The sequence below is a fragment of the Rhinoraja longicauda genome, unplaced genomic scaffold (assembly GCF_053455715.1).
Source record: "Rhinoraja longicauda isolate Sanriku21f unplaced genomic scaffold, sRhiLon1.1 Scf000049, whole genome shotgun sequence".
NCBI classification, from domain to species: domain Eukaryota; kingdom Metazoa; phylum Chordata; class Chondrichthyes; order Rajiformes; family Arhynchobatidae; genus Rhinoraja; species Rhinoraja longicauda.
In genome coordinates this window covers 451,165-468,433 of record NW_027601267.1, presented here as the reverse complement: position 1 = coordinate 468,433, position 17,269 = coordinate 451,165, and the positions used below count along the sequence as shown (strand labels likewise).

The 17,269-nt window shown below is 49.6% G+C and overlaps 1 protein-coding gene across 1 annotated transcript; it reads left to right on the top strand.

Annotated features, from left to right (window-relative positions):
- Positions 1 to 4,897: 4,897 nt before the first annotated feature.
- On the top strand, positions 4,898 to 16,989 carry LOC144612498 (hypoxanthine-guanine phosphoribosyltransferase-like). The gene is made up of 4 exons (XM_078432077.1): positions 4,898 to 4,974; positions 7,442 to 7,548; positions 16,706 to 16,889; positions 16,984 to 16,989. The coding sequence occupies exons 1-4, from the start codon at positions 4,945 to 4,947 to the stop codon at positions 16,987 to 16,989; spliced, it is 327 nt and encodes a 108-aa protein (XP_078288203.1). The 5' UTR covers positions 4,898 to 4,944.
- The last annotated feature ends 280 nt before the right edge of the window (positions 16,990 to 17,269 follow it).

Here is a 17,269-nt window from a genome sequence, read left to right as displayed (position 1 = left end):
TTTATTGACCTAAATCTGAGAACCTTGTTCAGCAGATCTAAAGCTAAGTCCATTAATGGTGAAATAGCTAATAAATTGCATTTTGTAGCATGCAATAAGGTCTGCAGCTTTTTATAATCTTGTAAAATTGGAAGCATGTTTGTTTGCCAAAAACGACCAGAATTTATACTGGCTATTTACACTCTTACAGATAAAGTTTCCATTTAACAGACATCTAAGTGCCTTAAATATGAAATAGGAAGATTATGTTCAACTTGGATGAAAATGGGATGCAAGAATCATTCCATACGATGGGGTGAATTTTCTGATTTTGTCAGTTCTTTCCATTAACATTTCCAATCCGGGGGGGGGGGGGGGGATTATTTACTGTTGATTTTAATATTGTCCATAAACTGAAAACATTTCATTGGATGCAAATACTATTTGTGTCCAGTGCACTCTGCATGAGGATGTTGCCCATTTTTGCTAAGTTTTACCAATTATAGTTACTTGCTGCTATGCAGACGATCTCTTCTTGAAAAGAAGTTACTGTTAAAGATTTTGACAATGGTTGTCATACTGAACACTAATCCAAAGTAGTGACTGATAAAAGATGAATGCAGTTTAAATCTCACGAGAGAACACTTAGACTAGCATTGAAACTGGATTAGTTCACCAATGTCCCGCAGGGAAAGGTTGGCCTTTCTTTCTCTGGGCCTGTGCCCACAGCCCCACATTAAGGTGGTTGACTCCTTTCTGCCCTCTGACATAGCTGAGCAAGTCCCTCAGTTGTATCAACCCATCGGAAAGAATATTGATCCAGAATCAGATCCACGTGGTGGGTATATGGAACAAGCTGCCAGAGGAGGTAGTTGAGGCAGGGACTATCCCAACGTTTAAGAAACAGCTACCCAGGTACATGGATAGGACAGGTTTGGAGGGATATGGACCAAGTGCAGGCAGGTGGGACTAGTGTAGCTGGGACATGTTGACCAGTGTTGGGCAAGTTGAGCCAAAGGGTCTGTTACCACACTATTACTCCATTTCCTTACAGTTGAAATGGACAGTAGATACTGGACTTGGCAACAATGCCTGTCACCTAAGCATGAAAGGATATGGTGACAAGATTTGGGAAGAGTCAGCTTGTAAGGCACATTACATCAGATCTTTTTGACATTAAACATGCAAGTGGCTTTACCAAAATCATGTAAAGTTAATAATTTTAAAGCTGCTCATTAACTAGAAATCAATGTTACAGTTACAATGTTACAGTTTTGGTATAAAGCCTAGAGTTGGAGTGCATGGTCTGCCTACCTTTGAACCACTAGTTTTTCTCATTGAATCATTTATGCAGTGTTTGGAAATTTTCACCTTTGTTCCCAAGACTACCGTGTAGCGTCTGTATTAGCTGTAGATCAGAGTTGGAAAAGTTTCATTAAATCTCCAGAAATTTTCTCTTTAGTAAATGTTTAAGAGTGATTCAGTTTGCATGCAGTGTTGGAATGCATAATGGAAATTAGGATTGAAATTGTAAAATGTTCACTGATGTCAGATATTGAAGCTTTGAATCCTAGTTGAGATAAAATTGCCTTTGACATTTGACAAAATGCACCAAAAATATTGCTACATTCCCATTTTTATGTATTTAGTATTCTCAGTTTAAGTATCAGTGTTAATTGTGCCCACATCACTTGTCAGTGAATGTTTTTAATAAAAGTGTTTTGTCTTAAATTTGTTTTGTGCTTGTTAGTGAAGTTCAGACTACAGTAACTAAACCCACAATGTCTGTGCCAAACAAGATGCCCAGCAAGTGATCCATATCCCTCTTTCCTGCATATCCATGTGCCTATCTAAAAGCCTCTAAAACGCCACTTCTGTATCTGCATCCACAACCACCCAGGCAGTGTGTTAAAAGGATTCACCACCCTCATGGGTGGTGTACCGAATCTACTGTATCTGACAATAGACAATAGACTCTTATATATGATGTGGACTCTTATACGGCGGCGAAACCAAATGTAGACTGGGCGATCGTTTTGCTGAACACCTTCATTGTCCACCTGGACCTACCCGATCTCCCAGTTGCCAAATACTTTAAAACCCATCCCCACACTGACCATTCTGTCCGAGGCCTCCTTCATTGTCAGAGTGATGCTAAATGCAAATTGAAGGAACAGCATCTCATATTTTGCTTGGCCATCTTACAACCCAATGGTATGAATATTGATTTCTCTAATTTCAAGTAACCCCTGCATTCCCTCTCCATCCCTCCCTCGCCCAAGTCACACCAGCGCTTCTTGTTCTCGCCTACCAAGCAGCTAACAGTGGCCTGTTTCCTTTAGCTTTAAGTTACCTTTTTGCATATCTTTTATTCAATTGGTCTATATCTCTGCATCACTGTCTATGTCTTTCATTTCCCTTTTCCCTAACTCTAGTCCGAAAAGGAGCACAGGAACAGGCCCTTCAGCCCACAATGTCTGTTTCAAATATATCAAGACTAACATCTGCCTTCACATATTTCATTTTCCTTTTCTGCATATCCATGTGCCTACACAAAGTGTCTTAAATGCCACAATTGTATCTGCCTCAACCACCACTCTGGTGATGTGTTCCAGATACCACCCTCTGTGTAAACAAACAATTGCTTCAAACTTTGCCCCTCTCACCTTAAAGCTATGCCTTCTAGTCTGATATTTCCCACCTGGAAAAAAAGTTCTGCTTGTCTATCCGATCAATTCCTGTCATAATTTCAGAGAACACTATCTAAGTCTGTTTAACCTCTTAGCACTAAACAAAATAAGGTGCCGGAGTAACAGCCAGTCAGGCAGCATCTCTGAAGATCATGGATAGATGACATTTTGGGTTGGGATCCTTTTTCAGACTGATTGTGGAAGGGGAGAGAAAGCTGGTGGAGCAGTTGAGCCATGCTTTGTACTGCCCCTATCTCTCTTCCAGCTTTCTCCCCTCCCAATTTTTGTTTGGGGTCCGCAGAAGAAGGTCCACCTGTGGTCCTAAGGCTGCGCCCCAAGGCTCCAGCCGCAGGTGGAACTGCTTCAGGGGCAGGGCCTGACCCAGTTATGACTAAGCCGCAGGCGGTTAACGTACTGCCAGCGGCTCCGAACTCTGGGCCCACAGAGCTACTTGGGAACCGCTCACAGGTTCCCAGCCCGGCTCCGGCCCACAGGAGAAGAACCCCCACTCGCGGGTCCCATCCCGGGTGATGGTCAGCGGGCGCCGGTCCCGTCCCGCTGAGGAACCGCGGGCTAGACAGCGGCCTACACCCAGTACACGGGCAGCAGCCTACACCCGGGTCCCGGGCAGCGGCCTGTATCCGGGCAGCGGCCTGTATCCGGGCAGTGGCCTGTACCCGGGCAGTGACCTGTACCCGGGCAGTGGGCAGCGGCCTGTAACCGGGCAGTGGGCAGTACCCGGTCAGTGGACCAGGGCCTGTACCCGGGCTGTGGGCAGTGCGCAGCGGCCTGTACCCGGGCAGTGGGCAGCGGCCTGTACCCGGGCAGTGGGCGCTGCCTGTACCCGGGCTGTGGGCAGTGCGCCGCGGGCCTGTACCCGGGCAGTGGGCAGCGGCGGGTCCCCCTGGCAGTGGGCCACGGCCTGTACGTGGGCAGCGGCCTGTACCCGGGCAATGGGCCGTGGCCTGTCCCGTACAGTGGGCCACGGCCTGTACATGGGCAGCGGTTTGTTGCTGGGCAGTGGGGTGGGGCGGATACCCGGGCAGTGGGCCACGGCCTGTACCCGGGCAGTGGCCTGTTGCTGGGCGGTGGTTTCCCGGCCAGTGGGGCAGGGCCTGTACCCGGGCTGTGGGCAGGGGCATGTACCCGGGCATTGGGCAGTGGCATGTGCCCGAGCAGTGGGCCGCGACCTGTTCCCGGGCAATGGGCCGCGGCCTGTACCCGAGCAGTGGCGGCCTGTACCCGGGCAGTGGGCCGCGGCCTTTACCCGGGCAGTGGGCCGCAACCAGTGGGGGGGGAGAGGAGAGAGAGATTGGGGGAGGGGAGAGAGAGATTGGGGATGGGGAGAGAGGGGGGGGAAGAGAGGGGGGAGATTGGGGGAGGGGAGAGAGGAGAGAGGGGGGAGAGAGAGGGAGGGTGGAGAGAGGGGGGAGGTGGAGAGAGGGGGGGGGAAAGAGGGGGGGGAGAGAGGGGGAGGGGAGAGAGAGGGGGGAGGGGAGAGAGGGGGAGGGGGAGAGAGAAGGAGGGGGGGAGAGAGAGGGGGAGGGAGAGGGGGAGGGGAGAGAGGGGCAGTGGGCAGCGGCGGGTCCCCCTGGCAGTGGGCCGTGGCCTGTCCCGTACAGTGGGCCACGGCCTGTACACGGGCAGTCGGCAGCGGTCTGTTGCTGGGCAGTGGGGTGGGGTGGGGCGGGTACCCGGGCAGTGGGGCAGGGCCTGTACCCGGGCTGTGGGCAGCGGCCTGTGGGGGGGGGGAGAGGAGAGAGAGATTGGGGGAGGGGAGAGAGAGATTGGGGATGGGGAGAGAGGGGATGGGGAGCGAGGGGAAGGGGAGAGATGGTGAGAGAGGGGAAGGGATGGTGAGAGGGGAAGGGGAGAGATTGGGGGGAGGGGAGAGAGGGGGGAGGGGAGAGAGGGGGAGGGGGGTAGAGAGAGGGGGGTAGAGAGAGGGGGGTAGAGAGAGGGGGGTAGAGAGAGGGGGGTAGAGAGAGGGGGGTAGAGAGAGGGGGGTAGAGAGAGGGGGGTAGAGAGAGGGGGGTAGAGAGAGGGGGGGAGAGAGAGGGGGGGAGAGAGAGGGGGAGGGGGGAGAGAGGAGGGGGGAGAGAGAGGAGGGGAGGGGGGTAGAGAGAGGGGGGAGAGAAGGGGGAGGAGAGAGGGGGGGGGGAAGGAGAGAGGGGAGGGGGAGGAGAGAGGGGGGGGGGGAGGAGAGAGGGGGGGAGGAGAGAGGGGGGGGGGAGGAGAGAGAGAGAGTGAGTCAGAGAGAGAGAGAGCGGGCGGGATGGCGGCGGCGGCGAGGAGCTGCGTGGTGGTGAGTGGTGGCCAGGCCCGGAGATGGGGTGAAGGATCGGGCTGCCACTGGCGCCGTGGCCGTGGCCGGGGAGGGGGGAGTTGGCGAGGTGCAGGTGTCCTGTGTTAAGGGCGGGGTGAGGGCGGCCGCCATTAGGATGCTGGTTTAGACAGACGCAAAGTGCTGGAGTAACGGCGGGTCGGGCACCATCTCTGGAGAGAAGGAATGGGCGACGTTTAATAATATATTCCTTTATTTGCCCCACACCGGGGAAATTTAGAGTGTTCCAGCAGCAACGTGGATAGCAAGAGATCATTCATTATAAATAAAAGTAAAGACAAGGATAGATTGTCTCGGGTCGAGGCCCTTCTTCAGCCTGAAGAGACGCAGCCTGTCCCGCTGTAGCTCCAGCATCGGCCCCAAGGGTCAACCCGGCCCCCGAGGCTGTGCTCAGGCAGTCCGTGGGTGCCGGCCGGCCGGGGTGGGTGAGGCCTAACGGCTCAGGCAGTCCGTGGGTGCCGGCCGGCCGGGGTGGGTGAGGCCTAACGGCTCGGGCAGTCCGTGGGTGCCGGCCGGCCGGGGTGGGTGAACATTACCCCGGCCTTGGCTCCTGGTCTCCGTGGCCGCCGCCTCTGCACAGCCCTGGCTGCGGTCCTATAGAGCTTATTGGGTGGATGAATGAATGTCCAAGGTCAGGAATCGGGGGCGTTGGGTGCAGAATGTATTTTTCTTCATGGAGAATGCGGTCTTAATTTAGTATAGAGATCCAGTGCGGAAACAGGCCGTTCGGCCAACCGAGTCTGCAGCGACCAGCAATCCCCGCACGTTAACACTACCCTCCACACACTAGGGACAATTTGCACTTGTACCAAGCCAATGAACCAACAAACCTATACGTCTTGAATGTGGGAGGAAACCGAAGATCTCGGTTACGGGGTAACGTGCAAACTACATGCAGACAGCCACCGTAATCAGGATCGAACCCGGGTCTCCAAGGCAGCAACCGCTAACGGTCGAGTACAGCGCGGGATTTGTTTTTCTTGCCCAGACTTGCCCGCCTGGTTCGGGTTCCCTATAACATTTCCTAACCCTCATCGGCGATATTGTGCAGCTGCCTCATTGTTCCGTGATTCGGGTTCGATTCTTTAGTACTGTTTGTCTGTAGTTGCATCATGCCGCACCCCCTTTGGTTTCCTTCCACACCCAAAAATCAATTGGCAACTGTAAATTGACCCATTTATGGGGGATTGATGGGAGACTGTCACAGGTGCGAGTGAACGTGAAAGAGGTGACACGGAATGACACGAATCGGTGGCTCTCTCAAAACCTATTTCTACTCCCTCGCGTTTGAGGCTCATTGAGGAGGCGTTGTGAACTGTTTTGTTTGCGTGCTACTGTATGTTTCATTTTTTCCTTAGTACCTAATCAGATGTACAGCACTTTGATCAACGTGGGTTGTTTTTAAATGTGCTATACAAATAAAATTGACTTGACGACTCTGTGAGCTGGCATTGACTTGATGGGTCTAATAGCCTCTTGTATCAAATGTGAAATATGTTAGTTCTTCCTCAGCTGTAAAGCTGGAGCAGTGCATTGAATCGTACAAATTCATTCACTAGTATAGTTTAGAGATAGTGCGGAAGCAGGCCATTTGGCCTATCGAGTCCGCGCCAACCAGCGATCCCCGCACATTAACACCATCCCACACACATTAGGGACAATTTACATTTATACCAAGTCAATTAACCTATAAACCTGTAGGTCTGGAGTGTGGGAGGAACCCGAAGAAATCGGAGAAAACCCTCGCGGTTACAGGGGGAACGTACAAACTGAACAGACAGCACCTAAAGTCAGGAATGGAACCCGGATCTCTGGCGCTGTAAGGCAGCAACTCTATCGCTGCGCCCTGTACTTGTGCAGCATAGGAACAGGCACTTTGACCCAACATCCATGCCGACTAAAATATCCGTCAAAGCTAGCCCCATTTGCCGACTATTCTCAAAAGCTTTAGACACATTTCAGTGTTTTGCTAGTGAGAGAACTCCGGTGGCTCAGCACTTCAACTCCTCCTCCCATTCCCAATCTGACATTTCTGTCATGTGGCTCCTCCATTGTCAGAGTGAGGCCCAGCGCAAATTGGAGGAACAGCACCTTATATTTCCCTTGGGCAGTTTACACCCCAGCGGTATGAACATTGACTTCTCTAACTTCAGATAGCCCTTGATTTCCCTCTCTATCCCCTCCCCCTTCTCAGTTCTCCCTCTAGTCAACCTGTCTCCGACTACATTCCATCTCTGTCCCGCCCATTCCCCTGACATCAGTCTGAAGAAAGGGCTGGACCCGAAACATCACCCATTCCTTCTCTCCTGAGATGCTTCCTGACCTGCTGAGTTACTCCAGCATTTTATGTCTACCTTCAATGTTTTGCTAAATTTCCACACTGGTAAGAACTTCTGTTTGTATAGATCTGAAGGATTTTGTTTTTCAGATTACTGACGATGAGCAAGGTTATGACCTCGATCTGTTTTGTATCCCGAAACATTATTCTAACGATCTGGAGCGAGTATTTATTCCTCATGGTTTAATCATGGACCGGTGAGTGGCCTTTCATGTATGTAATGGATCTTCAACTAAATCCTGCAACCAATGGGGAGCTATTGGGAGGCCCATTGCAGGATTCCAGACTCAAATCCTTTCGTTATGAAGGCCAACATGCCATTAGCTTTCTTTACTGCCTGCTGTACCTGCACGCCAACTTTCAGTGACTGGTGTACAAGGATATCCAGGTCTCGTTGCACTTCCCCTTACCTCGCCTAACCATTGAGATAATAATCTGCCTCCTTGTTTTTGCCACCAACGTGGATAACCTCACATTTATCTACATTATACTGCATCTGCCACGCATCTGCCCACTCACTCAACCTGTCCAGGTCACCCTGCAACCTCCTAACATCCTCTTCACAGTTCACACTGCCACAGCTTTGTGTCATCTGCAAACTTGCTAGTGTTACTTCTAATTCCTTCATCCAAATCATTAATATATATGGTAAATAGTTGTGGCCCCAACACCGAGCCTTGCGGCACTCCACTCGCCTCTGCCTGCCATTCTGAAAAGAACCTGTTTACTCCTACTCTTTGCTTCCTGTCTGCCAACCAATTCTCTATCCATGTCAACACTCTACCCCCAATACCATGTGCTCTAATTTTGCTCACCAATCTCCCGTGTGGGACCTTATCAAAGGCTTTCTGAAAGTCTAGATACACTACATCCACTGGCTCCCCTTCATCCATTTTACTTGTCACATCCTCAAAAAATTCCAGAAGATTAGTCAAGCATGATTTCCCTTTCATAAATCCATGCTGACTTGGACTTATCCTTTTATTGCTCTCCAAATGCACCGTTATTACCTCTTTAATAATTGACTCCAGCATCTTCCCCACCACCGATGTTAGGCTAAATGGTCTGTAATTCCCTGTTTTCTCTCTCGCTCCTTTCTTGAAAAGTGGGATAACATTAGCTATCCTCCAATCCACAGGAACTGATCCTGAATCTATTGAACATTGGAAAATGATCACCAATGCGTCCACTGGTTCTAGCGCCACCTCCCTGAGTACCTTGGGTTGCAGACCATCAGGCCCTGGGGATTTATCAGCCTTCAGTCCCATCAGTCTACCCAATACTATTTCTCGCCTTATGCAAATTTCTTTCAGTTCCTCTATCCCCCTAGATCCTCTAGTACATCCGGGAGATTGTTTGTGTCTTCCTTAGTGAAGACAGATCCGAAGTACCTGTTCAACTCTTCTGCCATTTCCTTGTTACCCATAATAATTTCACCCATGTCTGCCTTCAAGGGACCCACATTTGTCTTTGCTAATCTTTTTCTCTTAACATATCTAAAGACGCTTTTACTGTCCTTCTTTATGTTCTTGGCCAGCTTCCCTTTGTACTTCATCTTTTCAGCCCGCATTGCCCGTTTTGTTACCTTCTGTTGCCCTTTGAAAGTTTCCCAATCCTCTGGCTTCCTGCTACGCTTTGCTATGTTATACATCTTTTCTTTTAGTATTATTCCATCCCTAACTTCCCTTGTCAGCCACGTTTGCCTCCTACTCCCCTTAGAATCTTTCTTCTGCTTTGGAATGAAATGATCCTGCATCTTACGAATTATGCCCAGAAATTCCTGCCATTGCTGTTCCACCATCATTCCTGCTAGGATCCCTTTCCAGTTGACCTTGGCCAGCTCCTCTCTCACGCCTTGATAGTCACTTTGTTCAACTGCAACACTGACAGTTTAACTGTCTCCCTCTCAAATTGCAGATTAAACCTATTCATATTATGATCACTACCTCCAAGCGGTTCCTTTACCTCAAGTTCTCTTTATCAAATCTGGTTCATTGGACAACACTAAATCTAGAATTGCTTTTTCTCTGGTAGGCTCCAGTACAAGCTGCCCTGAGAATCCTTGTGTTTCCTTCTCGAGGGTTCCGTCTGAGTGATGCATTTTACATTTGGTGGCTGGTACCCAATTGGGGTTTTCTGCTGTTCATGTTGTTAACAGCAACATGATCCTTGATGGTCCTTTCTATCTAAGAGAGAAAGAATCTTTGTTCATTGCTCGCGCATCATGATCCTTGATGGTCCTTTCCATCTAAGAGAGAAAGAATCTTTGTTCATTGCTCGCGCATAAAGCTGATCTCCTGGTTTAAACGGGTGAATATTTCCTTCTGCCGGAGGGACCTGTGCCTGTTTAACTTTCTCATAGATTTTGCCAACTGTTTCACACATGGTTTGAGCATATCTTAAGGATTTTTCATCATTCCAAATTAGGGCTACCTTCTCAGGAGTCATCGGAGGTCGCCCCATCAAAATCTCTTGAGGTGTTAGGCCTGTGTTTCTATTTTTCTGATTTCTCAGGGCATTCATCACTATGGGCATGGTGTCTGGCCACGACAACCTATTTTGCTGGCATACTTTGGCCAAAATAGCTTTTATATCTCCATTTACTCTTTCTACCATCTCTGAGGACTGTGGTTGATATGGTGTGTGTAATTTCCACTGGAACCCAAGAGCTTTCGACAGGTTCTGAACTAATTTACTGGTGAAATGAGTTCCTCTGTCACTGTTTATTCTCATGGGGATCCCGTATCTAGGTATTATTTCTTTCATTAAAATATTGACTACCGTCCTTGCATTATCCCTTCTTGTGGGGTGTGCTTCCACCCATCTGGAGAACATATCAACTATGACCAGAATGTACTTAAAACCCTTTGCTGCGGGCATATGTACAAAATCAGTTTGCAAACTCCCAAAAGGCATTTCAGGTTGTGGTAGGTGATTGAATTTTGCAGGCGTCTTCCCTCTAATATTTTGTTGACACACCAGACATGTTCTTGCAACTTTATCAATTATGACTGATATACCTGGTGCATACCATTGCTGGGACAATGCGTGTGCCATCCTCCCTTTTCCCATGTGAGTCTGTCCATGAGCTAGGCGAGACAGGGACAAAAATAGGCTCCTGGGGCAAACGACCCAACCATCAGGGTGGACCCAGACAATGGGGTCTTGATAACACCCTGCTTTGCTCCAGGAATTCTTTTCCTGGGGTGATGCTAGGCTCTGGCAATGCTAACCGGGAGCTTTCCTTCTGCTGCAGATTTAATTTTAACCGCTTGTAATTGCGGGGTTTGCCTGAGGGCAGTCGTTTGGCTACATGATCAGCTGATCTGTTTCCCTTTGATACATTATCATCCGATGATGTATGAGCCTCGCATTTAATAACTGCAATTTGCTGTGGCGATTGGATAGAATCCAATAAATGTAAGACCAGTTTATCATGCTTGATGTGATGAATCCTCTATTTGTCCATAACCCATGTACAACCCCAAACGCATAGCGAGAATCGGTGTAGATATTAGCACTTTGATCCTTTGCCAATATGCAGGCACGAGTCAGGGCATACAGCTCAGCTGCCTGAGCAGGCGTTCCGGATGGTAAAGCATATGCCTTCAGTACTTGGTGTGGCGTGACCCACCGCATATCCTGCTAATAATCTGTCATCGCTAGGTCGTTGTAAAGAGCCATCAGTAAATGGGACCAGGTCAGGATTATCAATCGAATAACTCCAAGTCCAGACGGGAAGTGGCATTTGCTTCCACAAGCAATAGACAATCATGATCACATCCTTCTTCTGGCAGTGGCACAGATGTAGCTGGGTTTATAGCAGGCGATCGCTGATGAGTATAGTTCGGATGTGATAAAAGGATAACTTCATATCATGTTCTTCTAGCGGCTGTGAAATGCTGTGTCGCTGCTGAGTTCAATAATAACATGTATTTTTTGTTTGCTTGTAATATTCAACTTTGTTTGTCTCTATGTCTCTAATGTCTTTTGTTATTTACCACTTTTTCTTTCCTTTCTCAACAGATTACTCATTCTTTTTTGTGTAGGAAAGATCTGCAGATGCTGATTTAAATCGAAGATAGACACAAAATGCTGGAGTAACTCAGCAGGACAGGCAACATCTCTGGAGAGGAATGGGTGACGTTTTGGGTCGAGACCATTCCTTCTCTCCAGGGATGCTGCCTGACCCACTGAGTTACTCCAGCATTTTGCGCCTACTTCTTTCTTTCTCTCTTGCCTCAACTATGCCCTCATCAGAAACCTTGCCCCTTGTACTCCTTGCCTCTCCCAACTGCTTCTCTGCAAATTTAAACATTTTGTATCTCAAACATTTCCTGGTTCTAATCAAACCTATGACCTCAATCATTAACTCTGCTTCTTCCCCCCCCCCCCCCCTGATCTGCTGATAATCTGCATATTTTCAATTTTATTTAATTTTCACTGTGCTTCCATTTCCTTCATTGATTCAGCTCTGCTCTAATGTGTAAGCTCCTCTCAAGCTCATACCTACCATTGCTTATTCCTCACGTGATCTATTCCCTTCTGCTTTGTCGGTTCACCCACCCCACACCAATTCCTGGTTTCCTTGAAAAATACAACTTCCTTGACCCATTCCCTGCAGAAATGAATTTTGAGGAAGACTTTTGATAAGATCTCACCTGGCAGGCTGGCCAGAAAGCAAAAGCCCGTGGGATGTGAGGCAGAGTGGGCAATCGGACCCAAAATTAGCTCACTGGCGGAAGCAAATTGACGGCATTTTGTGAATGGTTGGCTGTTGTTACCAGTGCAGTTTACAGTGCCCAACATAGTTGCTTTTTTGTAATATTAATGATTTAGATTTAACTGTATGAGGCATGATAAAGAAATCAGCAAATAATACAAACATTGTCCGTGCGATTTTCATGAGGCAAAAAGCTTCAGACTCCAGGAAGCACAAATAGTCTGGATGTTTGGGTATAAAAGTGGTCATTCGGAAAAGTGTAGTCATGCATGTAGGAAGGGGCAGCAAGGAGAGAGAATAAAGAATGGCAGAATGTTGAATGTATATTTATCTTTCTTTGCTGCATAGTCTCAATGAACTATTTTATAATTCTGACCAGTCTCTAGATGGCATGAGTGTGCAACAGGGCAACATCAATCACTGACTCTTCTGGGCAACCCTATCAAATTATTTCAATTGGAGGAATGTATTTTTGCAATCTCCCCATCAGCTGTTCTGGTTGAATCTTTGTGTAGTAAAATGGATGAGAAACTGATAGAGAGCTTCAGCAAAGGAAGATGAGGTTGTGATAGCAGATGCCTGAAGATAAACGAACAGTTGGTACAAGGTAGGCGATCTGTATTTAATCTGAACTAGATGGGCGTGGACCCATTGAGTCCAAACCTCTCCTGTGGGTCTGGCAACCCTCCCCCAACTGACGAGCCGTGGAACCATTGCCGGTCGGGGAGTTCCCCGGGGTCGTGAGGGGGAGAGGAAAAGGGAGAGCGAGCCACCCTGGCCCGGGCAGCCAGAGTGAGCCGTGAACCCGGTGGGTACAAACCTCTCCTGCAGCGGCAGCTCGACGGCGAAGGCCATCTTCTTTGACCCTATGCCGCCGCACTGCACCTCGGGAGGAAGGTCAGGCGCGGGGCACTCCAGGGGGGGGGCGCATTTATTAAATGTTATTAAGTTAATTGCTTTTAAAATGTAAGAAAACCTGAGCAATCGAGACCACAGGCGAATGGTGAGTAGGATGGGCCTAAAATTGTTGCGCTATCGTGCACCGTTCGAGCTGTATTTCAGGAACAAATAATCAAATATATATACAAGATGAGAGTTTTAGTAATATACCAGATAAAGTGGATCCGTTGGGCCCAAACCTTTCCTGCATTGGGGCAGCACCCTGTCCTCCCCTCTCTCCTCAACCCCCCCTCCCTCCTCCCCACTCCCTCCTCCCTTCCCCCTCCCCTCCTTTTAAACTTTAAAATGTGAATAACTTAAAACATATAACATCGATTTCAATAAAACTACTTGCATTATCACTAAAGTGACAATGGTGAGTAAGGTGGGCCTAAAATTGTTACGCTATCGTGTACCGTTTTGGCTGAAGTTCAGTCACAAACAAGATAACAAACGAGAGTTTCAGTATATAGATAGACTAGACCAAGTGGACCCATTGGGCCCTTTCCTCATAGAAAGGTTACAGGGAAGGGGACAGGGTATGACTGAGGAGCCCTGGACCCAGAGCCTCTCCTGTATTGGTGTAGCACCCTCAACCCCCCACTCATCCCCCCCCTCCCTATCCCCCACTCTCCCATCTTCCCTGACTCCCACAGTCCCCCTTCCCCCCACCCCCACTCTCGCATCCCCCCACCACCCCCCCCACCCATGCTGTCCCTTTCCCCCCCACCCCTCCTCCTCCCCACCCCCCCTCTTCCCTCCTCCCCACCCTACCCTGCCCTTCTGTCCAGTCCCACTCTCCCTCCCACCCCCACTGGCACTCTCCCCCACCCCCCTTTTCCCCCACTCTCTCCTCCCCCAACCCCCCATTCTCTCCCCAGCCCCACTCTCACTCTCCCCCACCCCCCCTCTCCTCCACCCCCGCCTCCCCCACTCTCTCTACCCCCTAATCTCACCCCCCTCCTACCCCCACCCTCCCCTCTACCTACTCGCCCCACCCCCCATTCCCACTGCCCCCCTCCCCCCACTCCCCCTCTTTCCCACCCCCACTCTCCCCTGACCCCCACTGCCCCCTTCCCCCACCCCCACTCTCTTCCCCCACACCCCGTCTCTCCTCCCCCCACACCCCCTCTCTCCCCCTCCTCCCCCTTTCACTTTCACTATCTCCTTTCCCCACCTACCTTCTCCCCCTTTCCCTCCCTTCCCCACTCCCTCCCCCCCACTCTCCCCTCTTCCCTTACCCCCACTGTCCCCCCATCACCCCCCTGCCCCCCACCACCCCCTCTGTGTCCCCCATCCCACTCTCCCTCCCACCCCACTCTCTGCTCCTCCCACCTTCCCCCTCCCCCCCACTCTCCTCTCTTCCCTGACCCCCACTGTCCCCTTCCCCCCAACACCCCCCCCCCAACACCACCCCCCCCATCCCCAGTCCCACTCTCCCTCCCACCCCCACTCTCTGCTCCTCCCCCTCCCCCCCACTCTCTCCTCCCCCACTCTCACTCTCCCCCACCCCCTTTCCTCACCACCCCCTTTCCCCCACTCTCTCCTCCCCCCACCCCCTCATTCTCTCCTCCCCCCACCCCACCCATTCTCTCCTCCCCCACCCCCCATTCTCTCCTCCCCCCACCCCCCCCATTCTCTCCTCCCCCCTCCCCCCATTCTCTCCTCCCCAGCCCCCCACTCTCACTCTTCCCCCTTTCCCCACCACCCACTCTCTCTCCTCCCCCGCCTCCCCCAATCTCTCTTCCCCCCACCCTCACCCCCCTCCTACCCCACCCTTCCCTCCACCCACTCGGCCCCCACGTCCACTCCCCTCTGTGGAGCTGTTGACGGCAAAAGGCACTTACCGAGCATGCAGGGAGGAGGAGGGAGCACCAGGATGGTGCGGGGCGCTGGGCCCGGGCGGGAGTAGAGACTCGACGACGCCGTCGGTTGAAGTGGACGCTCGAGGAGACAATGGGGACGGGGTGGACGACCATCTCCCTCCTGCTCGGAGCCTTCCCCGGGTCCGGGTGTCGGCGAGGGGGGAGAGGGAGCCACTGAGAGGGCGGCCATCTTGTTTGGAGGAGAGGGGAGGGAAATGCAATTAAAGTCGTATGTGCCCCATTGTGACGTCACACGCTGAGTACCTTTAAGAAGTCGAATTGAAAGGTGATTTTTAAACTTTAAAATCTCTAACTTTAAAATTATAAGATCAATTTAAATAAAACTTTTCATTATCAGTCGCCAGGACAATGGTTATTAAGGTGGTGCTAAAATTGTGGGTTTCCTCGCACACTCCAAAGACGTACAGGTATGTAGGTTAATTGGCTGGGCAAATGTAAAAATTCTCCCTAGTGGGTGTAGGACAGTGTTAGTGTGCGGGGATCGCTGGGCGGCGCGGACCCGGTGGGCCGAAGGGCCTGTTTCTGCACTATCTCTAAATCTAAAAAAAATAAAAAATCTAAAGTTATTCACATTTTAAAGTTTAAAAGGAACGGAGGGGGAAGGGGGGAGTGGGGAAGAAGGGAGAGGGGAGGGGAGGGGGGGTTGAGGGGAGGGGGGGTTGAGGGGAGGGGGGGTTGAGGGGAGGGGGGTTGAGGGGAGGGGGGGTTGAGGAGAGTGGGGGAGGACAAGGTGCTGCACCAATACAGGAGAGGTTTGCGCCCAACGGGTCCACTTGGTCTAGTTATCTATAGAGATCTTGGGGTCTGTTCATAGCTCATAAAAGTGGTAACAGAAGTGGACAAAGTGGTAAAGAAGGCATATGGTTGGATATTGAGTATAAGAATCGGGAAGTCATGATGCAGCTTTATAGGACTTTGGTTAGGATGCCCTTGGATTAGTGTGTGCAGTTTGAGTTGTCTCATTCCAGGAAGAATAGAGGCCAGAGAGAGTGCTTTGCCAGGATGCTGCCTGAATCAAAGGGGTAGATGGAGCAGATAGAACCTTTTCCCCATGGTGGAAATGTCAAATGTCAAAAATGTGGCATTTATGAGTTTTTTTGATGGGTACTTGAATATGCAGAGAATGGAGGGATATGGATCGCGTGCAGACTTACGGAACTAGTTTAATTTGGCATCGTGTTCAACATAGATGTCTTAGGCTGAAGTGTCTGATCCTGTTCTGTGAAAAATATCATTGGACAGGTAGCACTTAAAAGTTTAACTCAAACTGGTGTGCACAATTGTAACCGGGTACAAGAATGCTCCAAGTCACACTGTATAGAAACAGGCCCTTTGGTCCATTTTGTATATACTAACCATCATGCTTATCTAGGCTAATCCCATTTGCCGCATTAGGATTGCATCCATTATCTTGCTGGATGCAAGATTTTACTGTGCTTAAATCGCAATTTGTGTAATGGGTTGTTATACTGCCATTGGTAAAAGTGCAGTCTCTGAGGGTGTTGGTTGTTACAAAAAGGTCAATTGCTGTATTTTCAACTGCTCTGTTCATTTATTACTGAAATGAATGGTTAAAATGGATAAATTTGGATTTTATTTAAGACCATCTACAATTTCAGTTGCTGCTTATTGTGGTGTTTCTCCATTTTCCCCAAAAGAGGCAGCGTCTTTCTGATGTAAATGCTCAGTCTATGCTGGGACCTGATCTTGCTCAAGAACTAAATCTTGTCTTCTCATGTTGAGTTCAACAGGACTAATTTTAGAATGAATCAAAGTTGTGAATGCAAATCTGTTTTGTGTCCACAGGACAGAGCGTTTGGCAAAAGAAATAATGAAGGCCATGGGGGACCATCACATTGTTGCTCTCTGTGTGCTCAAGGGTGGTTATAAGTTTTTTGCTGACCTTTTAGATTATATCAAAGCCTTGAGTCGCAACAGTGACCAATCAATCCCCATGACAGTGGACTTCATTCGCTTAAAGAGTTACTATGTAAGCATTTTTAATCAATTATTTACTCCTTGGCACAATGTACAACTGATTATCTTTTTGGTTTTCCCAGTAATGTTGTCTTATTATTGAATAGATGTGAGTGTTACTTCCTGGATATGCGTCTACAGTCCATCTCTTGCCTGTCTTGGTGGGGGTCAGTTTAATCCATGGGGAGGATGTTAAAAGTGGTCTGGGGAAGGGAGTTCAGGGAACTGAACCAGTGATGACATCTCTAAATCAAGCTAGTGTCTGAAATCTGAAGAAGGGTCCCAACTCACAATGTTGACTGTCCATTTCCCTCCACAGATACTGCTTGAGTTCCTCCAACACCTTGTGTTTGCTCAGGAGTCTAGAATCTGCTGTCTCTTATGTTTAAGCTA

Coding starts and splice junctions, on each gene's coding strand:
- LOC144612498 (XM_078432077.1), top strand. CDS start 4,945: ATGGCGGCGGCGGCGAGGAGCTGCGTGGTG. Junction 4,975..7,441: donor CGGCGAGGAGCTGCGTGGTG/GTGAGTGGTGGC, acceptor TTTGTTTTTCAG/ATTACTGACGATGAGCAAGG. Junction 7,549..16,705: donor CATGGTTTAATCATGGACCG/GTGAGTGGCCTT, acceptor TTGTGTCCACAG/GACAGAGCGTTTGGCAAAAG.